This window comes from Setaria viridis, chromosome 3, assembly GCF_005286985.2.
Source record: "Setaria viridis chromosome 3, Setaria_viridis_v4.0, whole genome shotgun sequence".
Classification (NCBI taxonomy): domain Eukaryota; kingdom Viridiplantae; phylum Streptophyta; class Magnoliopsida; order Poales; family Poaceae; genus Setaria; species Setaria viridis.
Window position 1 is genome coordinate 23,668,092 of NC_048265.2, and position 26,459 is coordinate 23,694,550.

At 43.1% G+C, this 26,459-nt stretch overlaps 1 protein-coding gene across 2 annotated transcripts; it reads left to right on the forward strand.

Moving 5' to 3' along the window:
- Positions 1-12,642: 12,642 nt before the first annotated feature.
- On the forward strand, positions 12,643-25,119 carry LOC117848876 (phospholipase D zeta 1). Of its 2 annotated transcripts, XM_034730455.2 has the most exons (20): positions 12,643-13,087; positions 14,513-14,614; positions 15,647-15,765; positions 15,922-16,063; positions 16,168-16,335; positions 16,420-16,593; positions 17,640-17,879; positions 17,963-18,079; positions 19,239-19,378; positions 19,470-19,619; positions 19,689-19,845; positions 19,920-20,447; positions 21,433-21,543; positions 21,767-21,913; positions 21,978-22,175; positions 22,347-22,448; positions 22,671-22,802; positions 23,992-24,057; positions 24,301-24,362; positions 24,441-25,119. In XM_034730455.2, exons 1-20 carry the CDS (start codon positions 12,791-12,793, stop codon positions 24,688-24,690), a joined length of 3,402 nt encoding a protein of 1,133 aa, XP_034586346.1. In that variant the 5' UTR covers positions 12,643-12,790; the 3' UTR covers positions 24,691-25,119. The 2 variants fall into 2 exon arrangements, with proteins under 2 accessions (XP_034586346.1, XP_034586347.1); XM_034730456.2 differs by lacking the exons at positions 12,643-13,087; positions 14,513-14,614 and having other exon boundaries at positions 15,893-16,063.
- The last annotated feature ends 1,340 nt before the right edge of the window (positions 25,120-26,459 follow it).

Genomic DNA, 26,459 nt, shown 5'->3' on the forward strand with positions numbered 1-26,459 from the left:
ACACAATATACAAATCATGGATACAATCAGATATCATCATCTCTATGATTGCCTCTAGGGGATACCTCCAACAACACCACCTTTCTTTTATGAATTCTAAGTTATTAGAATATTATATGTGTACACAATCACCATCAAAGTAAAATCTAGGTTTTAATCACAACCCACCTTATTTTGTGAAGAAAAGATTTGTTAAAGTCTTGTCTAGGTGAATGTGGCCAAAAAGAAGAAAGGGTTAAAATCTTGTCTGGATGGATGTGGTCAAAAATGCAACCTATGCTTCTGCAATGATTCATGAAATGCAACCTACACCATGAAAGCGTGTAATTAAAATCTTATGCATATGCATCTCGTGTAGAAGCTAGTCTCGCTGACGGTACATACAAGTTGGTTTCGAAAGCTCAAGAGGAACACTCGGCTACTGCGGTGAACCTGATTGAGGCCACACAAGACCCGAGCCAAGCTTTGGAAGAGCCACAGGCTAGCTTAGTACAAGAAGGCAAGCCCCAAAGCATAATCTTGATTTCTAAAATTATGCAATACTTTTGCTACTTATGTTTGTGCATTAAGTTCATAGGAGTTGCTTGAAACCTTAGTTGCAAGCTCCTAGTACCCATGTGTTGAATACTAGCATGATAAGTCGAGTATTTGCTATGCTAAATAGGGACACGGTAAGTCGAGTGATTTCCTATCACTCACGAGCTATATGAGTTGCCTATTTACTTATGTTGGAATCATAAGGTTGACGGGCGGGGCTTGGTAATATGTTTTTGAATTGGTGGATGCCTCATCTGTTTAGAGAAAAACTGCTAAGGTCGAAATGTGTTAGAGTTGTGGTCAAGTGTTTGAAAGTACTAAACACATACCGAGTATGGGATAGGGAAGCCTAGTACCTAATTGAACTGGGGCGTGGACATACTCCCTGCTCTCTCGGGAACCAGGTTCCCCTGATGCATCATGTGGGTACAAGTGCAGCCTTGGTATGGCGTAGTTCCGGGACCGGTGGGGCCTTGTATCTAAGGGAAGTGGGCCCTGGACACATGCCAGGGATCGATAGAAATGGCTAACATATGTGAACCTGGCATGGTATGCATATGTTATGTGTTTAGGTCCACCTTGCAAGGTTAAGAAATTTGATTCGAATCGTCTGCTTCTCACAATTTGGGACTGCTTGACTGCCTTTCTGCAATGAGTAAGAAGAGGAACAAAGGTTGATGATTAATATGGATGCTTGATTAATTTGCTTTTTTAGAATAAGTGCTTACCTAGAATGGTTAATCAACTAGAACTTGGTGCTAAAACTTGAAAGTAAGGATCCACTTTAGAAGCTTTTGGCAAAACAAACCCCTCAGACAAAAAGCCTTACATGTCTAGGAGTCGATGGATTAGATACCACTTGATGGGTAAGTCTTGCAAAGTATTAGTATACTCAGCCTTTCTTGTAGCTATATTTTTAGGTAATGTTGATTTTGAGGACATGATTGCTAGTGTGACTTGACCGTCTCAGCTCCCTCCGAGTTGGATGGTTGAGTAGGACCCGTCCTCAGTTGGCGAGGATCGTGGTGAGTGATATCATGGCAGGCTTCACCATGGCATTATGTATCATCGTTAGAACCATCATTTTTTTTCCGCTGCTATGAACTCTGAACTACTTTTTTATGCATTCGAACACTCGGTTGTAATAACTTAATGTGGGACCTGTAATATGTTATCTGGATTGTTGTAATCTCAGGACTCATCTTCGTGCGAGCTTTATATGCTTGTTTCGATCAGAAACACGTGATTGCATCGGGTGAAACCTGAAGACTACCATTTTAATTCGATGAAAGTGTTTATTCGCATTTGAGGCGATGTTGGGAACATGTTAGCCAGGTTAATTTGGGTGGTTCTGCCACAGATGGTGCAGTCTAATCTGTCTTCCCGTACTTTAACGCCGGCAACTGCGGCTCCTTTTTCTTGTTAGACTTATTCTGCTTCCCGCCCTCAACCCCTTTGGATGCAGTAGCTTTTCTCCCCATCCTTGATGTCACGAGTTTCTTCTATCGCATACGCTCGGGGGCTGAGTGGTGGAGGACGGCGGTGCTAGCACTCAGAGATCAAGCAGTGGCGGCGCTAGGGCTATAGTATGGAAGTTGAAAAAGCAGATGGCAAAGGTAAAACAGAAGGGATGATTTCCTTCATTATTTATAACCGCGGCGCAGTAACAGCAGCATGAATAAAGGAATATTCAGGTTTAACGGATCCGAAGATTTCATGGCACCTGATTGGCAGTTACCTCTATTTTTAGAAGAGATAAGGTTTCCATTCAAATATGGTCACGTTGACCAGAGATTGACCCTTATACCTACCAAACTAGTCAGATAAAGGTTCGGGGGTTGTGTGCCACGTGCCCATCGATAAAAAAAGTTTTTTTCTCTAGGTTTTAAGGGGATAGTGATGCAAATTCCAGATTGACCCTCAGCTTGATTCTTCGATTCACCCAAAGGCTTGGGGGCTACACCATATGGAGTGCGACTTTCATCGTACTTCCAAATAAAAATTTAAGATTGAGGGATACAAGACTAAGTTAAATAAGGCTTGAGCACATTCTAGCCGCATGACAGTGCTCAAGTACTTTTGAAGACTCAAACTAATGAAGTACACGAAGAGCACCAAAACTAGTTAGTGAAGTCTACAAAATGTACTCGGTACTTCCACATTTGACTAAAAAGTACTCGGGGGCTTGTCGTACATACATCTATGGACCCACCAAAAGGTTTGGACAATCCTAAATATGGGGCTAGACACCGAGACGTATCTGATATGGAGACTATGAGCAGGACGGTGTAGTCTACATGGCAAGACAAGAACTAGTCAAGGATTAGGAAAAGTACTCGTAGCAATAAGAGTAGAACACGTCTAGTTAAATCCGCTTGTAAGCAACCGACCTGTAACCCTACCCCCGGCAATATACGATGAGGCAAGGACCCCTCCAAACCAATTCAATCCAACCAACATACATACGTTGGGCGTGCCAAAATGTGTTGACGCAAAATCCTGAAGGTGGTGGACCCTGCATCACCACATGAGGACCTGGGAGATCTGCTTAACTCCAGTGCAGAATCCAAATCGGCGCGCATGGTGTGCGCGGGCGTGCCAGTCAGTTTGACCATTCAACTGACAAGGTGGAGATAATTCTCTCGAAGTTCGATGGAGTCGGCCGATCGGGCCGATTTAATATAATTTACAATAACCATCAGCCATACGGCCGATAGGAAACACGATGCTGTTGAGTTGTTGCTCCACCATAGCTAGAGCCACAAGCCGATGAGATCTAAACTAACATCACCACCAATATTTTTAGGTGAAACCACAGCGATGCGCCCGGTAGTTGCAGTCTAGAAATATTTAGAAGGACGTTAATCTGAACCCCGCCAGCTGATGAATCCAATCACAATGGAACTTACTCCCAACAACACTCGAAGGGGTAACCAAGATTAAGATGCAACAGGCTATTAAATGATCTATCATCTATGATGAACCGATCTAAAGCTAATTAAAGCAAACTGAACGGCAAGATGAAAGAACAGATAAATATCAGCCGATGCAAGCTTAATCAAGGCGGGATAACTGGTGAATACCGTAGATCGAGACAGAAGCGATGCGCCGTAAGTCAAAGATCCAAGATACTCGATAACTGGTAGATGAAACTAGACGAAACCACAACGATGCGCCCGGTGGTTAAAGCCTAAAACAACTGGTGACGGAACTTGCAGCTCGCCGGAGATCGAGGTCGATGCAGCCCAGCTTGCTAGAAGGAACTCGTCGAGAATCTACATTACTCCTACTCCTAGGGCAATGGCGTGAAGCCGAAAGGTAAAGGTAAATATGTTGTATTATTGATTGTGTGATTATTCTTTACAATGGCCACGTCCCTTTATATTTATAGGGCGGACGTTACATAATTGGTACCTAACCACGCACAAGGCAAGTCACATACACAATCTTTTCTAATAAAAAACTCTATCTCTAACTAACCCAACTCTATCTCTAAAATATTTTATTCTATGAAACAACCTCCCGTACATGCACAGATCGGCCGCATGCATAATTATTCTGGAAGCCTCCCACGCATGGCATGCAAAGTGCACCAGAATCCATGTTGTATATTCTAATTATTTTTATCCATACGTGCTGGCCATTCCTTTATATCATCCTTGCCTCTCCTTGCCGATCAATCCAATAAAGCCGATTTGGACTCCGTGCCCATATACATGCATGCTAGCTTCTTATTGTTGTACGTGACTCCAATTATCTTGTACTCCGAATTTATAGGATTGGTCAAAATTCGGTGTCAACACAGGCCCCCAGTTTTGGAGTATGAATGCTTCATGTTCCGAAACTAATTATAGAAGTCTGATACTTGTCTTCAGAGCTAATGACATCTGATTGCAATATCCAAAGCCACGTCGACTCCTCTTCAAATATAAAGAACACCATCGGCATTGCCGGCAGTAGAAACAGCTATTCAGCGGCTCGAACCTATCTAAATCGTGTGTCTGCGTTTACCTTCGAGTTCCTTATCTCAATGAGCCCCACTAACCAAAACACTACCTCGAGTACCCCCCTCGGTAGGTTGCCGGGTCCAAACACCAACACCAACCAACGGTGGGTGAAAGATAGAGAGGATTCCTATGGATAGCGCTAGATAAGTTAAAGGTCAATCTTTCGGGTCAGAATACTCACTTCAGGCACCGGCTTACCCTAAATGAGTCAGGCACCTCCGACCAATGACTCTAAGCTATATCCGAACATGGAGGATTACAAAGAACCAATAGGGCTGTCACCACCTACGACCTACCTCTACGGCCTGTGGGATATAAGGCAAATGAAGGATAACCCATAGCCCACATACCACGTCTATGCTACTTGATGGGTCCATAGACCTGGGGTCCCTAATGGGCCCGCTTTTCCACAACGCCTAGCCCAATGAGAGGCGCAATGATAATGCACGCCTGGGCCGGTCCAGATATGCAATGATAGGCTGAGACCATGATCCGGCCACCGACTAGCGCCTCTGACCAGGAGGCCTGGTCGCCGTCCCAACCAGAAGGCCTGGTCAGGGCCAGGACCACAGTCCGACTCCGACCAAGTTCCCCCGACCAGGGATACGCCGGACCTACGCACACCACTCCTTCCCGACCGACATGGTTGGGACCGACCAGGACAACCTACCAGGGACGCCCGCTCAGTGTGGGCCTAGGGAGTAGGTGGAGCAAATAAGGGAAAACACTCAAGTCAACCACCGTACAGAGGACCGTACCTCACCACGCCCTGCGCACGCACCGCACAGTGCCCACATGCCATGTCAGACGGACACTGTGCTACCTGCCCGTCACAACGGAGCATGAACAGGGATGGAGGGCAATGGCCATACTGTACCCAGTGACGTGGGCAACGACAAGACTAGGCAGCACCTGCACTCTCTCTCTCTTCCTCTCTGACTTGTAAGGTCGTCCCCTTGGACTATAAAAGGAGATGAGCCCTTCCACATCAGACATATGAGAAATCTAGCGAGTAATTTCTCCAACACATAGCGCATGTTTGAGCCCCCCATCACTCTCTTCCACTCGGACTAGAGCACGACCAGGTCTCGGACACCCCCTTCTCATTCCTCACTCGTTTGTTCCCCTACTGCAAACTTTGAGCACCCGGGCTTAGGAATACAATCGACCGACCGACCCCGAACTAGACGTAGGGTGCATTGCCCGAACCAGTATAGATCCTGTGTCATTGTGTGCTAGGTCACATCTGATCTAACGCACGACAAAACTACTTATATTTACTAGTTGGCCAGATTTCGCACCGACACTATTGATTACTACTTCAATCTAACTATGTTTGTTGACCCATAGCAGATATACAGCACTCCATATAAATACGGAGCGACGAACTCGTGAGTAAGAGAACTAATCTCGCTTATTAAATAAGCACTAAATTAGATAAGGAATCACGAATACTCACTTACTTAGCATAGGAGGAAGCCAGCATCCGTAGAGGTACATGACCAGAGTAGAGTGCTGAGGGACTTAACACTCCTTCAAGCTACTCCCTTTCTCTCTCTCTCTCTCTCCCTCCCCTATCCTAAGGACTAGCCTAAATAGGGCTTCGCCATGGAGTGGAGCTTTTCTCTTGATAGGAGTGAGGGACTTCTCCAAGTGGGGATGGAAGATGGTGTGTCTTCAAATGAGACCCCTCCCCTCATATTAATAGGCTCTTGGGGTCGGTTCCGGGCAAGGATATTTGGAGAATCTTCCACAACCGCCTTTGGGACACCATCAACTACCGCCACACGTTAGCTGGGGACGAGAGGAGCCAAGGGTGGTTCGGCTGAACCAGGGGTTCGGCCAACCCCCTACAACCACCTCTCGCACCGCCTTTGCTCTAGGTCGCTGCCCTGTGGGTCCTCATGTGGGTACAGGGTGCTTGGCGGTGAATGTAGTCGATTTCCTCCTGGTTGTGGGCCCATGGATCCGTGTGCTTACTCCTGATTGGTTGAGAGTGTGTTTCCTTGCTCTTGAGGTGTCTTTTCTCTCTTAATGGACCTACGTACAAATATTCATGAACACTTGTGTACTTCATTAGTAATAACTCCTACCACTATTGTTGGTGCTCATTCTTTATGTATTTATGTAGGAGTTGATGGCCTATATTTGGTACTTAAGAGCCGTCAACACTTTACTTGCTCTGCACCAACAACACTGCGGAGTATGAAGCGCTTGTCCTCGCTCTGTAGAAATCCTCAGCCTTGGGGGTGCGGAGGCTTCTTGTCAAGAGTGATTCCCAAGTTCTCACGCTCCAAGTGGAAAAGGAGTATCAGGCCAGAGAACCGAAATTGGTGGAGTATCTCTGGGTGGTTCGGAACCTGGAGCGCAAATTCCATGGCTTCACCGTCATGCACATCCCTAGGGTAGAAAATGAACCAGCCAATGCATTGGCTAAGGCAGCCACCTAGGGACCCCACTCCCACCGGAGGTCTTCTTCCATGTCGCCACCGCCCCTGGTGCCTCCGGGACCTCAAAGGAGATGGCAGTCATCTTCAGCGAAGACTGGCACTCCCTCATCATCACGTTCCTCGAAGAACGGTACACTTCTAAAGACCATATAGAGATGCGCCGTCCGCAACTACCAACTAGTGGATGGCACCCTCTACAAAGCGGGGGTGTGCGCCCCCTCTCTTGCGGTGTATCCCAAGGGAGGAGGGGCGATAGATGCTGGAAGAAATGCATATCAGGTCTTTCGGGGCACACTTGACGTCCAGGGCCCTAGTCGGGAAGGATTTCCTACAAGGGTTCTTCTAGCCCACTTCGCTTCAGGATGCCCAAGAAATCGTCAAGCATGGTGATGCCTATGAAAGGATGAGCAAGATGAGTCGCCTCCCCGCAATGCTGCTCCAACCCTTGGGTCCTATCTGGCTACTCGCATGGTGAGGGATCGGCATTGTAGGGCCACTCCCCACCACGCTGGGAGGCTTCCGCTTTGTCGTGGTAGTCGTGGAATACTTCTCCAAGTGGGTAGAGACGAAACCCGTCACAGCAATCAAGTCCGCCAACATCGTCAAATTCTTCTGGAAGAACATCATCTACTGTTTCAGAGTGCCACAGGAGGCCACAGGAGGACGGACCAAGAAGCAGTCGGAGACCAAGCCCTGCTTGTGAAGGTCATCCAAAAATATGTCGTCCACTAGGCCTAGAAAAGGAAGGGGAGGGTCAATATTTATTAAGGGTCCCAGGTAGGAGAGTCAAGGGCCTAAGTGGTGGGTAGGACCGAGGCGACCCGACCGCGCTAGACAGCAAAGGGATGATGTGTGTCCCACTAACCCGCACGGTCCTCCCAATGGACACTTGGTCCCTCGCGTGCCGCGCCCGGCCGGTTTTACTTGGGCCTCGCACACCTCGACCCCTGCACCCGTGCCAAATGGCGTGTTGGGCGCACTGCCCAAGCCTGCCGTGGGCCTGGGAGCATGAAGGGGGCATTTTCTCTCCCCTCCGGGCCGCTCTCTCATCCCATTTCCAGCATCAGCTGTTCCATCGGCCAGCCGAAGGGAGTCTCGGAGATCATCTTCCGGGGACTCGAACGACGATCCCCGAGAAAGGGCTGCTGTTGGGGAATTGGCCCAAGATCATGGGCCGAAGGGATCGTTTCTTGCTAGAATGCTTCCGTACGTTTGGGGGTCCCTCTCCCCATGGGGAATCGCCCTGTCTTTCCCCTAACCTCCTAGGCCACGAAGGCTAGGAGGGCGGGAAGCCACGGAAGAGGGAAGCGGAAGGGGGTTTCGGAACCTTCAGAGGGTCCTTCGGGACCAACACGCAGGAGCTGGCTGATGACTCTCGAAGTCCCCGGTGGAAGGCAACAAGGACAAGATAGCCCATGGGGTTGTAGGGAGGGAGAAAGCTCTGTCCAAGTCATTCGGGGCCCTCTCGAAGACCTCCGGCTCCCACGGAGGCATCGTCCCTTTGGGAGAGACCGACGAATGGGAAGTCCCAGTGCAGTCCCCGTGCTAGACCATAGGGAGGATAACTTTCACTTTTAGGCATCATCCAAAGGGAAAATGTGACCTCGGCGTCAGCCCTAGGTACGGGGGAGGGGGCCACCACGCCCACCCCCTGTATGGAAAGGGGTTACTACGTTAGCCCTAGGTACGGGGAACCTCCATACCTGGGGGGAAGGTCTTTTACCTTGCTACCCATGATGCCGCTTTCCAGTGGGTTTAGCTCCGTGGACGCTATACCGGGGGCACAAGGGTCTTTAGCCCGAAAAGGTGCCATCTGCTAAGGCTATAAATAAGAGGAGTCATGGGCTCAAGTAGGACACAACATTCTAGTAACTCAGTCCCTAGAAGCTCTTTAGACAAGTGCCTTATTCTAGAGCCACCCTCTATTGTTTGGGCATTTTGTAACCACCAACAAAATCCAAAGAGATAGAAATTAATAAGAAACAGTGTATTTTTTATCCCTCAACTATTGCAAAAAAGTGTGACATTCATCCCTCAAATTTTATTTGGTGCAAAATCAACCCCTTAACTAATTAAACCGTGCATTTATCATCCCCACCTTAGTTGAACAATGATTTAGTGTCATGGAACATAGTTTAGGCCATGTAATAATCTTACTAATCACTTCATAACCACGTATGTTGAGTCAATCGCTATAATAATTTGGTGTGAGTGGTTCCGTTAATCTTTTAGATAATTTTTATGGGATAGGCAATTTAGATGATTTATAACTTTTTACGGAATTTATATCTTGGACTCAGCATATTACATCACTAAGAAGAAATTAGGTAGATGATTACGTGGCATAAACCACCATTAGATGATACTAAACCATTATTAAACTAATGTAGGAATGATAAATGCACTGATTTAGTTAGTTAAGGGGTTGATTTGCACCAAATAAAACATGAGGGATTTTTGAAATGAACTAGGCAAGAGAGCTGCTGATTATATTAAAAAGAAGAGTGAGCCCAAACTGGGTACAAAAATAGAGCCACAAAGGTAACTCCCAACGGATAGCGCTGAACTCAACTCAACTCAAAACAAAACAAACTCTGTGGCTAGTCGGATTGAAACATCGACACAAGCCACACAATGCTAACGCCTGAGCACCGACCACCACGCCACACCACCACAACCCGGGAGAAAAGACCGACAAGTAGCCCTCATCGCTAGCGCTATCGTCCCTAACAATGCCCCACGCCGAACCAACCGCTACCACGTAGGACTGGTCGCCACAGTCCGCTGCAAGCTGTGTAGCTACCACGGCTCCTCCACCATGCCTCTGTCATCCTCAAGTCACACACACGATCGTCGATCTCCCAAACAACAGCCTTGCATCAGCAAAAGTCAAAAGAGGAGCACATTGCACCACATCGAAAAGGCCACCGCTATGCAGGACCAACGTCGAAGCACCGCTGCAGCACTGTACACACCAAACAACCAAAACACCGCATCGGATCCTGGCCCTCCAAGGAAACTCGAACGCATGGGGGCTTCGCCACATCTACCACCGCACACCACTCCTCAGACACATCACCTTAAAGCAAACGGGGACCTCGCCACTTCCGCCGCTGGACTCCACTCCAAGGATCCAGACTTGCTTTGCCGCCAGGGGTGACATGGTGCCACCGAGCTACTCCAATAACTTCACCTCCTCCTTGCCACCGCCAGAATCTCAGCTGCACAACGTGCGCAGACACAAAGCTTCCAGAGACAATGGCTCATCACCTTGGCGAAACGTATCAAACACCGACCAGAGGAGGCGGTGTGCAAGAACACAAAGACAACGCCTCCAAGGAGTGGCATGGTGCCCAAAGGCGTCGCCGTTGTCGCAATCGGTTAAACTGATTAAAGCTTTTGCCAGCGTTTGCGCACAGCCCACCTCACACATAGTCGAATGCCGACAGCAATGCCGCTCCACCACCGACATGGATCCTCCTCGTCGCGGGACGTTGTCTAGACCCACACCGTGCACCGACGCACAGCTTGCGCTGCCACGGCACCACACGAGTAGCCACCGCGCCGCCTCAGCACCACCATGGCCTCGTGGTGTTCAAGCCACCGAACTTTCTTGCGTCGTGCCAAACCCGCAGACGCGTGACGGCCACGTGCTTTGCCGGGCCACTGCCGTGCGGCTTCCTTGCCTTCCCACGCGCACAAGCACCGGCACGCCTTGCCGATCTCCACGCACAACTCACAGCCTCCACGCACTAGTTAACGGGACTGCTTGCAGGTCAGGGCCTGGGAACACCGACTTTGGCCTCGCCGCTAGATCTCCCACCCTTGAGCCGCCGCAGTAGGGCTGGCCCGCCGCTCCTCCACGTCGCTGAGTTCGCGATCGCGCTCGGCAGCCACCTTCGCACCTCCACACTTACCCACGGCCACCACAAGCTACGGCTTCTTTCTTCCTGCGCGAGGCCGTCGTTGGGCCCGCGCCGCCTTCCACGACCGCCCAGCCAGTGTTGAGCTGCAAGCCCACCTCCATGCCCATGGCTGCCGGGCCACCTCCTCACTCTGTGTCGTTGCGCGCCACCCACACGTCCTGTCCTCCTCGCCGCACACAGCTATCGCAGGCCGCTGCTGCCACCATCACGCCTACACCAGGTCCGGCCAAACCGGCCGAACCGGCCTTCGAGCGCCGCCGTAGACACGAGTTAGTGCAGCCAGCATCGCTTAGCTTTACGAACCATGGGAGACGCCAGATCCGGTCGTTGGTACACCAGATCTGAGCGCTGTCGACTCCCACGACGAGCTCCTTCATCTCCGTAGTAAGCTAGTAGCGACTGTGGACAGCCATTACCTACCCTTGAGAGAGGGACACAAAAGAGCTGACGAAGCATAAGCCCCACCGCCGCCATCCTTGCGGTCCGCCGGACTTCCGGCGGTCCGTTCGAGCGGCAACGAGGTAGGGGAGAAGCTGGTGGCGGTGCTGGCGGCGCGGTGTCTGGGAGCCGCTCGTGCCGCTCATGAGGGATGAATCTCACACTTTTGCAATTGATGAAAAGTACACATTTTTACAAACTAATAATAAAAAAAATATGCATTTGAAGAGAAACTAGCATGACCTTGTAGCCAAACCCCATATTGCACCTTATACGGAGTACGTGTTTAGATATATGAGCATGCCTCTTAATTAGGGTAGGCCATTGCACGGAGCCTAGTTTCAATCTCGTTTTCGGCTTATGCAACCTGGCTAGTGGCTCGCGAGGCCGTGCCTATGGCGCCGAGTTGAGTCAATCTTGTCAAAAGTCGAGGTAATAGGGCATGCACCTAATTAATGTGTGAGTTACAAAACATACCTATCTTCATCTTCAGCTATTTAGGGGTGTTTGGATCCTTGAGTTAAACTAGTCTAGTACTTGTCACATCGAATCTTCGGATGCAAATTAGGAGGACTAAACATGGACTACTTATAAAACTAATTACACAAATGGAGGCTAATTCGCGAGATGAATCTATTAAGCCTAATTAATTCATGATTAGCACATATTTACTGTAGCATCACATTGTCAAATCATGGACTAATTAGGTTTATAGATGCAATCGGTTTTGTAATTAGTCTATATTTAATACTCCTAATTAGTATCTAAATATTCGATGTGACAGGAATTTTAGTCCGTGAAACCAAACGGAGCCTTAGGATGAGATACGAACTCGCATCCTCCACTATTTAGGATGAGATCACGGCTCTTTGGCAATTTAATTATCAAGAGTTGCTCTTTCTTATTGCATAACACTCGTTCTTGAATATAGGCCGTCACGTCTTATATTTAAGGACTTGTGCACCGAAATTCTCTATTCTTTACCCCATCTAATAATATTTTAAAGTAACACTACTATTTATTTTAATTTTTCTATATATATAGATTTTAATATACATCTAGATATATGAATAGTAATATGGGATAAAAGGAGTATTTGTACGGTTATGCTAAAGCAGAACTTCAATATTGCCACCGCAACATGGAATCGGTCCAGAAGGAACACTTGAAACTTCCCCGACTTGGGCCCACAAACCAGACGGCCCAGGAGGCCCCACCATCTCCCGGAGTTCCAAGCTATAAAAACCTCTTCTTCACTTCCCATTCCGATTTCTCTTCCTCCTCGCGTTTCCCGCAGCCCAAGGAAGAGGAAAAAAAAACCAGCAACCCGATCAACCGTCCCGTTAAGGAAAAAAAAAAACTCGGGCAATTCCGCCGACCAATCAGATCGAGCCCGTCCCAGCTGTCCTTCCTCCCCGCGAAGCATCCTTCCATGAACCTGGAGCGCCTGCCGCCGCCGGCGGGATCGCGCCACGGCCACCACCGCTACGCGCGGATGCCGCCGCCCGCGGACCCCGAGGACGAGGCGGTGCCGTCGGACCCGGAGCCCGAGCCCGAGCGGCGGCCGGAGGTCCTTGCGGCCTCGGCCTCGGCGTCGCTCCGGGTGCCCGACGCGGCGCGGATGTTCGACGAGCTGCCCCGGGCCTACATCATCGCCGTTTCGCGCCCCGACGCCGGGGACATCACACCCATGCTGCTCTCCTACACCATCGAGGTCCACTACAAGCAGGTCCGCGATCCTTCCCCAAATGTTTTGAGGTTTTGGTGGATTGTTTGATGGGAAAATGAGCCCTGGAAAATCATGCGAATTCGGTGTGGCGCTATCCTGATTATACTTTGAAAATCGCGCTCTCTTGGTGGGTGGAATCCATGATAAGATGTGCCTTTAGTTAAATTGCGTAGGGGCGGTGGTTGCTAGTGATTTAGTTTACCTTTTGGAAGTGGCATGCGTAGTTGGTTCACTGATCGGCATATGCAAAATGGAATTGAAGCATGGGAATTAGAGATTGATTTTCTGCGAAATTTTAGTGGACCATTGACCAGTATGGTTCTGGTGACTTCAACAGAATGCCAAGTCCGTGACTGTTTGGGAGTTTCTTTTTCCCTAGTTGGATGTTGGGAACACGAGGTCTTTGACTACAAAATTTCAATTGGGTGGTTACACTCAAATTCGACCTATGTTATTTTAGTTCCTGACTTCCTACGTATGAGCAGTTATTTCGTCGAATTTAATGTCTGGATAGATTAGCAATGATGGGCTCAAGTTTATTCGGTCTACTGGGTGTATGGGTATTTGTTGTTTTTTACCTGAATATACCATAAACTTCTACTTTGGAAAATTTCGTACTGTTTGGGTAAAACTGTCAATCTGGCACCTCAGGATACCAACACGCTAACCCCTCTTGGGTTGATGCCTCAGCCCCTCCTGTGCCCACTGGCCATCCTATGCCACCTTAGATGGCGGCAATAACGAACCGAAGAGCTAAGCCCAAGCAAACCATTCTTATAAAAAATTGCGAATCATGAACCTCTACCATGAATACTATGAACCACGATTTTGTTAACCTATTGACGATCTTGTTTTGCCTTGTAAGGTCATGATATTTCATTTTGCAATTGGATTTGGCTCGTATGCTCATAAAGAGAAGGCAATCATTCTTGTCAATTGGCTGTATACATTTATTTGATTATGGTAAATCCATTTTCGATAGGGAAGGTCACATTTAGATGATAAAAATTGGAAGTAAGGGCATACTGACATGATACATAAGCTTGTATCATCTATTTTTAGCAATTGTGTGCATGCTTTTGTTGTGAACAGATTGTTGGAACAGTCTTTCTTACCCTTTGCTTCTGAGCTTAGTATGCAGTAGGCACCTTTGTGGATCATGTGTTGATCTTGACAATCAGTACCTTAGAATACACACGTAGAATAAACCACATGTGCAGGCATGAACATAAAGCAGATAAAAAGAATGAACATTAGAAACTCATGAGTCCTCGTACTTCTGTTACCTTATGCATATTTTATCATCTTCGAATTCTTATTTATTTGCTTCTGATGCACATTCATTATTTTTGTTGTTCTATACTTTATTACTGTAGATACAAATGTGCCATATCTGCTCTGAATAATGTTTACTACTTCTATCAGTTTAGGTGGCGTCTATATAAGAAAGCTTCACAGGTTCTTTATCTGCACTTTGCATTGAAAAGGCGTGAATTTCTTGAGGAATTCCAAGAAAAGCAGGAGCAGGTTAGTTTTTTTTTTGGAAATGGGTTTTCCATTTACATTGCAACAATGGAAATTTCCAGTACACATCAGAGTACTAAGGGTAGAGAACTCAAAGAACTTGGGGTTCAAGACCAAGACTACACTCTATAGTCTATACATGCACTAGATGGCTGACCTGATCTCAAGAAACAACACCTAGTGTTATTTTGTTCTTGAAAGTTGAAACCTGTTTCTCAAGATTAGATGCCCTTGCAAGTCATTAGGCATTTTAAATTTGCACACCCTTTTTATTATTTGTACCCAATAAAACTTTTAATTGTTCGCAAGTGTTTAGTTTGATAACAAAGGGATGTAATCTAAAATCTTTATTTCCATGTCCTAAAGTGAGTAATGTTGTTTTTATTAAAAATTTAACCAGACTCATTTAGTTGGTAGAAACACTAGTAGCATTTGCGTGAAACAAGTGAATAGTCCAGCAGAAATAGATGTGGTCCGTGCAAGTAGGTATGATAGGGAAAAATCCCATTTCTACCCAAGTAAATGGTTTACTTTTTTTTGGATGATTTTGGTAAGCTACTGGCCTTTCATTTAGAGAAAAGACAACAAAGGATTGATATTTGGTGTGCCATATTTTAAAACTGGTGGGCGTTTATAGTAGCAGATAATACTTGATAAGAATGGTGTACTTTTTCTTTGGAGTCCTATCCTTCCCATATTAGACCCCCAAAAACAATTTTCAACTAATCTGGTGTGTGCTAAATTTTCAACGGATCAGTGTTGCTTAACTAATCTGGTGTGTGGTAAATTTTCAACAAATCAGTGTTGGTCAACTAATCTGGTGTGTGCTAAATTTGCAAGCTGTGTAACATTAGACCTCAAAGCAAGGTGTTTCTCAATATTGGTTTTAGAAATGATATTTTTATTTTGTACTTCCTCATCTTTTAGGGTATTGCATTATGTAAATTTTTAGTCAACTACACTTCCTCATCATCATGGGACATACTGTCATCTGAGCCTAAGACATCGAATTAATTTTGTATTCTGCCACTGAAGGTCAAAGAATGGCTCCAAAATTTGGGAATTGGGGAGCATATGCCAGTAGTACATGATGAGGATGAAGCTGATGATGTGAATGTTCCTCCACAATCTGATGATAACTCCATTAGAAATAGGTAAACATGCTTACAAATTGATGTACACGGTAGTTTGTTATAAGTAACTCACTATAGGTATGATTTATCACATCGCATATGTTGCTTTAGAGCAGTTGAGTCTCCATATGTTATTCCATGCATGCAGTAAGCAAGACATTGAACCTGTTGTGGCAGAAATGTTCCTTCAAGTGCTGTTTTGCCTGTCATTCGACCAGCTATTGGACGTCAAAATTCTATTTCTGATCGAGCAAAAGTTGCAATGCAAGAATATCTGAACCATTTCTTGGGGAACTTGGATATTGTCAATTCACAGGAGGTACCAAAAGCATTGTACATTTCACTATAGTAGACCCCGTAGCAATTGAGCATAAAAATGTCAATCAGAACAACTTATCTGGTTATCTTTATGTTTGACAACAGGTTTGCAAATTTTTGGAGGTGTCATGTTTGTCATTTTTACCTGAGTATGGGCCTAAGCTAAAAGAAGACTATGTTTCAGTTGGACATCTACCAAAGATTCAGAAGGACCGTAAAAAGCAATGTTGTTCATGCGGATTGTTTAACTGTTGCAAGAGCAATTGGCAAAAGGTATCAAGCTTTTTGCATTCTTGCTTTGTTTTCAGATATTTTGTTGTTGTATCTGAGTTGTTCAATTGGTTATTTGTTCAACAGGTTTGGGTTGTCCTGAAGCCAGGATTCTTGGCTTTGCTTGAAGATCCTTTTGATCCAAAGCTTTTAGATGTCATTATTTTTGATGCGTTGCCGCATATGGATATAAATGGAGAAGGCCAAATTTCTTTAGCAAAAGAGATCAAAGAACGTAACCCACTGCATTTTGGATTCCAGGTACCTATTCCATTTCAAAAATTCTTTAGTTCAAATTGGAACTTGTTCTGGCTTATAACATGCAGTAGTTTTGAAGTCCAAGGAACTTTAAATAATAATGTTTCGCAGGTCACAAGTCCAAAAGGACCCTCTCATACTTTTCATGTTCAGGAACTGAGTCTAGTTCACCTGGTTGAAGGTGTGGGTGTACACCCCTGCCACCCAGGCTTTGAGTCCTCTTTGGCTTGAATTTGTGTGCCCAGTTCTTCTTCTTACAATGGCACCTAGTTCCTCCCAGCTTGGTCGAGTTTCTTAATAATTATCAAATTTTATTGGGTATATTATGTCAAGCCTGTCTAGACATCTTCCAAAAGTGCCATAGTTGCTAGGCAGCCAGGCCTTGGAATATCCAATAGCCAAATGGATTTTTGAATTAGGGCTAGTTTAAGTTGTTGTATTTTGCCTTGTTGTTATTGAAATTTGTTCAGTTACAAATTCCCTCACCAACTCTAGTAGATTTGATTGCTACGGATATAAAAATGACGCTCTAAACAATCCAAAAATATAAAGCATTAGTGTTTTTGAAAAGCTACTGTGGTACGAAATAAAGCCTTGCTATGTTACTGTCTGTCTCCATGGCAGAAGAATCTTTATGGATGGCTGGATTTGTGACCACTTTTTATTTATAACACCATAGTCACAGAGATAGAAGTGTTAGAATCATCTGAAACTTACAGTTTGTCATCCTAACTCTGTCCAATTGTTGCTGTTTTTCATAATTATTTCAATGTTATCCTGTGCAACCATTTGGTACATCAGGCGCATGCATGGGACTGTTGGTCATTGTGTAGAATATGCTACACAGAAACATGTGGTTCATTGACAAAATATCTGTTGTAGGTACTACATAGCTTGAATAGATAGTAAATGATAAAATAATACCAATTCTCAATATATGTTGATGTTGGCTTCACTATATTTCGGTCGACTTAGCAGCATAATTCTTTTCGCATCACTTTTGTTCTCCTGTTGAGTCTGAACCTCACTGTGCTATTCATTGGAGAAAGGTGTCTTCTGGTGGCCGGACAATAAAGCTGCGCACAAGAAGCTCTTCTAAGGTCAAGGATTGGGTTACTGCAATAAATGCTGCTCGACAACCTCCAGAGGGCTGGTGTTATCCTCATCGTTTTGGCTCATTTGCACCACCAAGGGGTTTGTTGGAAGATGGGAGTATGGTACAATGGTTTATAGATGGCCAAGCTGCATTCGAAGCCATTGCGTCCTCCATTGAGGAAGCTAAATCAGAGGTTATCTTTTTATTTCCTTCAACATTTACTGCAGGATAATTATCCACCAGTTGTTTAAGGCAGACAATTATAATTTGGAGCAGATATTCATTACTGGCTGGTGGCTCTGCCCAGAGTTGTATCTTCGACGCCCATTCCAAAATCATGGGTCATCCAGGCTTGACGCTCTACTGGAAGCAAGAGCTAAGCAGGGTGTACAGGTACTGTCATGGATTTTTTTTATTTTTTATTTAATTTTCATAAGAAAATGTCAAGAGCCTGGTGTATGAAGGGCACAGTGTTGGAATTATGAAGCAACCTTTGCCACTTGTAGTTCTATGTTCACATCATGTATTGTTTGCACGTTTGCTGCTTCACATGCCATCCTAAGCACCTAAGGATCTGGTGATCGCTTGCTTTTCTAGCGTCGTAAGGTTGCAATTTTGACCACACAAGGTCATATAAGAAAGAGAAAGGAAAATAGTAGCACTATGTTAAATGAACATTTGAAAAGTACCGCTGCATCCTAAGGATATTCATCACCTGCATGTCCGTGTCCTTGCTTTGCATATGGCTATGAGGTGATGAGACGTTTGATACATTTGAGGTTAGAGACCATATAATTGGTGTCATGATGCATAGGGCAATTGGATTTCAAAAAAACAACTTTTAATAGGTGGCCAACCATGATTTACATTAAACACCGTTCATGTATTGGCCCATTTGTTAGCGTGGATGCTTTACTATTGTGTGCTTGTCAGATTCAATACAAAATTATTTGGAGAAACCATAGTATTTCCAAAGTTGCCTCATTAGTCAATAATATATTATGTTATACTAAGAAATTATTTTGAGAAACTGTACTATGTTTTTTTACTTGTTGAGTAATGATTAAAAAAATACTTGTCTATATTTCTCTTTGTCAACTTTTTACAAATATAGTCAAACCTTTTGAATGGCTGAAATAGCTGATATTTTTAACTGATGCGTGCAATGTATCAGTTACTTTCTTTCCTGTGACAATGTTATGTACCAGCCATTCTTACTGCAATGGAGTGAAAGTAGTATCACAAGGGACACTTTAGTTTCTACATTATAAACTGTACATGTGAATCAGTTCTATCACTTTGGTTTCTTGTGGCAACATTTTCCACAAAATGCCCCTATTATTTGAAATGAAAAGAGCAAACAAATAAAAACCAAACATGTCAAAACTATGGTAATTATCTCGTTCTATATGCATGCAGCTCAAAAGATATCCATTTTTTAAAAGGATTAGTATAAAGAAATTAGAATGCAAAATATTAGCATGAAATAAATTCAGACTGTTTCTTAATAATTACTTGTTATCTTGGATGACATTGAACTCATTTTTTGCAGATTTACATTCTATTGTACAAGGAAGTTGCTCTTGCATTGAAAATTAATAGCTTATACAGTAAGCAAAGGCTACTTAACATTCATGAAAATGTCAAAGTTCTGCGTTACCCTGATCATTTCTCAAGTGGTGTATACTTGTGGTATGAAGGATTTTTTGTTCCCTGTTTCCTTATTTTCCATAAAATATTATTTTTTAATATGATAATTTAATTTTTATATTTTGGCTTTAAGGTCACACCATGAGAAGGTTGTAATTGTTGATAATCAAGTATGTTATATTGGAGGTCTTGATCTATGCTTTGGTCGCTACGATAGTCCTGAGCACAAAGTCACAGATACTCCTCCTGTGATATGGCCAGGAAAGGACTACTACAATCCCAGGTAATTGTGACTTTTACCCTTTAGATATATGGGGCAATGTTCTTAAATGTGATTCATCTCTGTAAATAGGGAATCTGAGCCCAATTCTTGGGAGGACACCATGAAAGATGAACTGGACCGTGCTAAATATCCCCGCATGCCTTGGCATGATGTTCAGTGTGCTCTCTATGGTCCACCTTGCCGTGATGTAGCGAGGCATTTTGTTCAGCGCTGGAATTATGCAAAGGTTAGTTAGGTCCATTATCGTATAAATTTCTTCCATGACTATTGTAAATTGACTGTTCCTTTTCCTTTCCACAGAGGAACAAAGCTCTAAATGAGCAAGCAATTCCATTACTGATGCCTCATCACCACATGGTAATTCCACACTACAAGGGTAGAAGCAAAGAAACAAATGATGAGGCTGATGGTAAACAGTATCATGATAGGGATGTTGATAAAAATCCAGTCTTGACATCGCGCACATCATGTCAGGATGTTCCATTGCTTTTACCTCAAGAACTTGAACCTCAGGAATTGTCAAGTGCAGATTTAAGATTGACTGATTTAGATATTAACAATTCAGATCGCATAAACAAAAAGAGCTTTAGTCAGCCTTTGCTCAACCGAAAGGCAAAGTTGGATTTTTCTCATCAGGATTTACCTATGAGAAGTTTTGTGGACAATCACAGTTCCCTTGAGGCATCATCTATTAGGCGTTTTGATTCACTGAAAGATGAGAGGAATCACAAGGACAAGAAATGGTGGGAAAAGCAGGAGTGTGGTGACCAAGTTGCTTCAGTACTTGACATTGGGCAAGTTGGTCCAAGGGCAACTTGTCGTTGTCAGGTCAGTACATGGTACTCTGCAATATATTTCTGATTAGTTAGTAAATACCAAAGAATGAGGATCCATGAACAGGAATTTCTCTGATGCAAGTGTTGTCTTATTTCGTAATATATACATATGCTTCACCAATCACAAGTTCTTCTGCCATTTGGTTGCTTGCAGCTATATATCATTATGAAACAGTAATTTATTGAGAAACAAACAAGCTGGCAGCCTTTTTTTAATGGCAGATTCAACATGAAATCTGTAGAAATGGGCATAGAATGGTTTACTTCAATTGTGAAACCAACCATTAGGTTAGAATTATTTGTCTTGCAAATAGCTTGGTACTAATGTTTATTTTTTGAATGAACCAACATGAAGCTGCCAATGCTGACTAGCTGTTGTACTAACAATGTTTGGACACACATACTAGCATGGACTAAACAGCTGTAATGCAGATCCTACTAGTATATTGTTTAGTAACATCGGTCAGTAATATTAGTGTGGGGGATAGTGTCTCCTATTGCTATGTCAGACATTTTAAAGCTGTATTGTTGTTTTGATTGAACCTACTCTATTGAAGGTTACCATAAGTACGTTTAGTAGCATTATCTGTCGGATCTTTTTACATAGAGTTTTAAAGCTGTTTAAAAGAGTTTCTCACTTTGGCCTTTATTAAGAAAGATATAATTTCTTGGTGATGTCAACTTCTTGTAATCTGACTAGGTGATTATCTACATATTTAACTCATATCCAAATGTATTAGAAGACATAATTAACTTCAAGTGTGGCTACATCATATACATTATATTTAGTTAACTTGCCAGATAAAGTTGATATGACATTGTTTTATCCCTACATGCTCATCATGTGTCCAAAAGCATCTGAGTGATAAGATATAGTCCTGCTGTAGAATTTAAGACTACTAACATTAGATTGATTCACTTGCAATAAGTTTTTCTTTATCAAATTAAATTTATGAATATTTTTTTGGGGGGCTCAGGTTGTTAGGAGTGTTGGTCAATGGTCAGCTGGAACCACTCAAATTGAAGGAAGCATCCACAATGCCTACTTTTCTCTGATTGAAAAGGCAGAACACTTTGTATACATTGAGGTCTGTGCCTTTTCCTTTGACCTTTTAAATTTGAATTCTGAAAGTGGAGTTCGCCATGTATTCTTCTCGCTCACCTATTTTGTATAGTTCTGTTAATGTATTTGAGTAAAAATTAAGTGCTAAACAACATTAGCTCTTTTTCACTATGTTTTAAGCACCTGGTTACTTATCATGAAGATATACACCAATTTATGGTAACATCCTTTTTGTTGGCCTTTTGCAGAATCAATTTTTCATATCGGGCCTGTCAGGAGATGATACGATTAAAAACCGTGTATTAGAAGCATTGTATCGGCGTATACTTCGAGCTGAGAGAGAGAAAAAGCGCTTTAAGGCCATCATCATCATTCCTCTTCTACCTGGTTTCCAGGTAGCTTTCTGCTAGAAATTAGTAATATTTTCTATGCTTGGTTACTTACGTAATCTCATCATAGGGAGGCATTGATGATGGTGGAGCTGCATCAGTGAGGGCAATCATGCACTGGCAATATCGTACTATCTGCAGAGGCCCTAATTCAATTCTCCAGAATCTATTTGATGTTATTGGACCTAAAGCACATGATTACATCTCCTTTTATGGTCTTAGAGCACATGGTAAACTGAATGATGGGGGTCCCTTGGTCACTAGTCAGGTACCATGAGCTTTTTTTCCATTTTTGCACGCTCCTCACTCTTGTCCAGTTGTGCATCATGAATTTATGATCTAGAAGGTTGATGAAGTCACCATTGTGCTTTGTTGATCTTTGACAGAACTGGCATTAAAAATATATTCAGGATACCCTTCTAACAGGTCTCCTTTGCAGATTTATGTACATAGCAAGTTAATGATAATTGATGACCGCATTACATTGATTGGCTCAGCTAACATAAATGATAGAAGCTTGCTTGGATCAAGGGATTCTGAGGTATGCACTTTCTAGTATTACTAGGTCAAATGTAGTCACTAATACAGTTCTAATGTGATAGATGCACAGTGTGAAATAAAAATAAAGAGATGCTTCATTACTGATTATGATTAAGTTTAAAGTAGAACTATCTTGAGAGTATATTTTCATTTATGAAATGGATGTTCTTTATAGCATACTTAACAGCAAATATATGGTTTTTTGCCCCCTTCAACCTTTTAGATTGCTGTGGTCATTGAAGATAAAGAAGTTGTTAATTCTAAAATGGATGGAAGACCTTGGGAAGCTGGAAAATTCTCTCTAAGCCTACGTCTTTCTCTGTGGGCGGAGCACCTTGGCCTTCATCCAGGAGAGGTTTGGCCATTATGTCCTGCCTTGTTTTTTGTTTGCTGATGTTAGGTGGTGAAAGCAACAATTTTGTGAAGTGATGGAATAAGGATTTGCATTTCTCCTGTTTGCAATTCAGGGTTTAGGTTCTGTTCTTCCTTGTTTCTGTTCTTCCGTTTCATTAATAGTCCTGTCATCCTTGTTTCTGTTCTTCCGTTTCATTTGCTTGCTCATACATCACATAACTTGCCAAAATATCATATTTTGGATTATTTTGTAATACTTGTTTTAAGTTACAGGCTTGTTTTAAAACCGCAATATGTGAGTGTAATGTACTTTGATACTTTGAACAGCATGGCATCTTGCAATTTCCTAGTGGCAACTGGCAAGCTTGCAATAGGGGTTCAAAGCAGTGGCAAATTTGCAGTTGCCCTTTTCTATGGGTATGCAAGCGTGTGAATGGATGGAAAACATCAAAGGAAATTTAATCATGATGGGACTAGATCATTAAAAATACATTTTTTCTTCTGACATTTACACGCAGTCCAGAAGGATGCAAGAGTAGTGTCATGAGCATTTCTGTTGTAGTTTCTACAGATTTTTATCCAAGAGTAATCACCTTTTTAATAAACTAAATTGGCGTTTGCTTTTCCTGTTTTTAAACATACTCTTATACTTGGTTTTCCCCTTCATATGCATGACCAAACACTGTATAGCTTTTAAGAAAATAATAGCTGTGTCCTGACACGAATTCTTTCCCAAGAACTCTAGAGACTGAGAAATATAATTCAGTTGGTGCTACATGTTCCAGCTCCTGATGAGTGTTGCCAATATTCCAGTTCTCAGAAAATTTTGGATATAAGAAAAATTGCATCTTCTTGTTCCATTTAGTGACACCTAATTTCATGGGAAAGTTCTGCATAAATTTCAAAGTTTTCTGTCAAGTGATGCTTTACAAAAGCCATGATTAAGTTTCTAACATGAGAACTATTTTGGTATATCATCACCACAGATCAAAGCTTGGTGGAAAAGTTTCTTTAACTTCTGAATTTTTTCATTAGTCCACACAAATTACCCCCACCAAAAAAGCCAGTTGACATTTGTTTTCCAATCACGATTATGGATCAGGTTTTCTTACCTTTACATAACAGACAATAATATTTGTAACATATTACATATATGATTCCTTAACAGAAAATACGTCTTTCACTTTCAGGTTAGCCACATCATGGATCCTATAGATGATTCCACATTTAAAAATATCTGGATGGCCACTGCTAAGGTGAGATAAATGTTCCTGAAGTTTTCTAGGATAACCAATGAGCACAAAATTCTGATGCTAACTTTCTTCCTGGAAATCCATATTAAAATAATTAAGCTGAGACCCTATTTCCTGTTAGGCTGCCTTCAGCTCGTCAATCGGTTTTGAAACTAAATTATGTACATATTATTTTGAATGCCTTTGCAAATGTCAGTTCAACTCATACTTCAATACATGTATTAACTAACTTATCGTGTTTGGCAGACGAATACCATGATATACCAAGATGTCTTCTCTTGTGTACCCAACGATCTCATCGACTCAAGGTATGAATTTCAAGTTCCATTGTGGTTACCTTTTGCATCAAACTGCCATGGTCTCTGAAACATACAGTGACCATTCAGGGCCCAATTTCGGCAAAGCTTTGCTCACTTGAGGGACAAAATTGGCCACACCACAATTGATTTGGGCGTTGCCCAAGAGAAACTAGAAGCTTACCAAGATGGCGATCTCAAAGGTACTGATCCTATGGACAGATTGCAGTTAGTAAGGGGCCACCTTGTTTCTTTTCCTTTGGATTTCATGTGCCAAGAGGACTTGAGACCATATTTCAGTGAAAGTGAGTATTACACATCGCCACAGGTTTTCCATTAACCTCTCTTGTGAAGTTACTCAATTGGCTGTACATATGGCAAGGATCAGCTTGTAGATGCTTTACACATTTTGTCAAGTAGGAAACAAAAAGAAAGGAAGATATTACCATATACCATTATAGAGATACTAGAAGTATAGTTTCCTAGAAAGAAAATAGTATATAAGTACAGTTCATTCATTCAATACCTGTTTAACTTCTAGGCAAGAAACACTCAAATTCATTATTTGCCAATGCAAATAATATAGGAGTTCCGTTAGTTCTACACGTTGCCTTTGGCAAGAAAATACATTTTGTCGCAAAAAGCACATGTTTTTTTCCAATCCTGCTGCTGTGTGTGTGCTATAGTTTTGACCAAGGATATTTGACAATTGACATACTTCGTTTGCTCCGAGTTGGAGGGACAATATATGTACATGTTCTGTGTTGAAGCTTCTCTAGTATGGGCAACATAAGAAATGCTTTGTCACTGCTTTGTGCTTAGTAGAAATGTTCAATGGAAACCTGTACATCCAAGCCTTGAAGCAGGTGTAGATGAGTTACCTGAATTGACCTCATGTGGTGTATGCATATCTATATCTATGTAGAAAGTGCTGAGAATAGTGACTATTTTTGTTTTGAGAGCTGAAAGCTCAAGTACAAATCTGTAGAAGAGAGGAAATTTGACTAAATGCTCTTACCGTTTTGGGTGGAGGAAGAGTACATTGCATATTCCGTAACTCAGATCAAAAGGACGAAGATTTATCAGTCATTATTATGGTGAAATGAATATTATTTTTCTAGCCATAGAAATCACAAATATCGTCAAATATATTATATTTTCTAAATTAAGTTGTACAGGTCCACCAAATGTTCAGATAATTTCGCGAATTTGTCAAGTCACCACTAGTTGGTACTTGCTTTAGAAAATGTGATGATGTTGTACAGACTTCCGGGGCCAGAAAAATTCAAGTTGGCCCGTGAGTGGTGAAAAAACTGAGTGATTGATCTATCACCATGTCATATCTTTTATTATAGAGTAAAGAATGGTGTCTTCCGTCCGACCTCCCACTAAAATCGTGGAATCCAGGTTTTGCATCTGCCAAGATTGCATTCTTTCACCGCTCAATTTGTCTGTACGAGTGTACCTTACTTGAATCTGCCTGCCGTCTGGGGCAGTTTGCACCATGTTTCTACCCACAGTTTCCCACAACCTAGTGGTTTCTGGAAACGGTTCGTTGAACTAAACCACCATGCTCTCTCGCTAATATACTCCGTCCAAATTACTATTTATTTTAGTTTTTCTAGGTATATAGCTTTTGTTATGCACCTAGATATGTATTATATCTAAATACATAATAAAATTATATATGCATCTAGAAAATCCAAAACGAATAGAAAAACTAATCAGCATGGGCTCATCCGTGCACAGTTTAATGGTGGTGTGTGTCCCCTACTTGGTCGGCTCAGAAAAGCTCAAAACTACTCACGTATAACCAGCTCGATTCGGTTGGGCTCAGCTCGTTAAATACTATACACTTTGTTACTAGCCCGTACGAAGAACAAATCTAACGACACCAACACAAAACCGTGTGCTGACAGTGTTGGTATAGGTATTACCAGCAAGAAACAAAGGAATCTATTTGATGACCAATATGGTTGGGCAATTTCTCGACCAACTTGCTAAAGAAAGAACCCTATCCCCTCTCCATCAGAGGAGGATAATTGCCAATTGGTGGGAAAGCATGGCACCGAAAAGCATCCATCAGCAGGGACAGTCAGGCGGATGCAA

Bases quoted from the DNA above. Each gene is read 5' to 3' on its own strand.
- LOC117848876 (XM_034730455.2), top strand. From the start codon at position 12,791: ATGAACCTGGAGCGCCTGCCGCCGCCGGCGGGATCGCGCCACGGCCAC. The intron at 16,594-17,639 runs GTACCTATTCCA...CATTGGAGAAAG, and splicing joins CACTGCATTTTGGATTCCAG to GTGTCTTCTGGTGGCCGGAC. The intron at 22,176-22,346 runs GTACCATGAGCT...TCTCCTTTGCAG, and splicing joins GTCCCTTGGTCACTAGTCAG to ATTTATGTACATAGCAAGTT.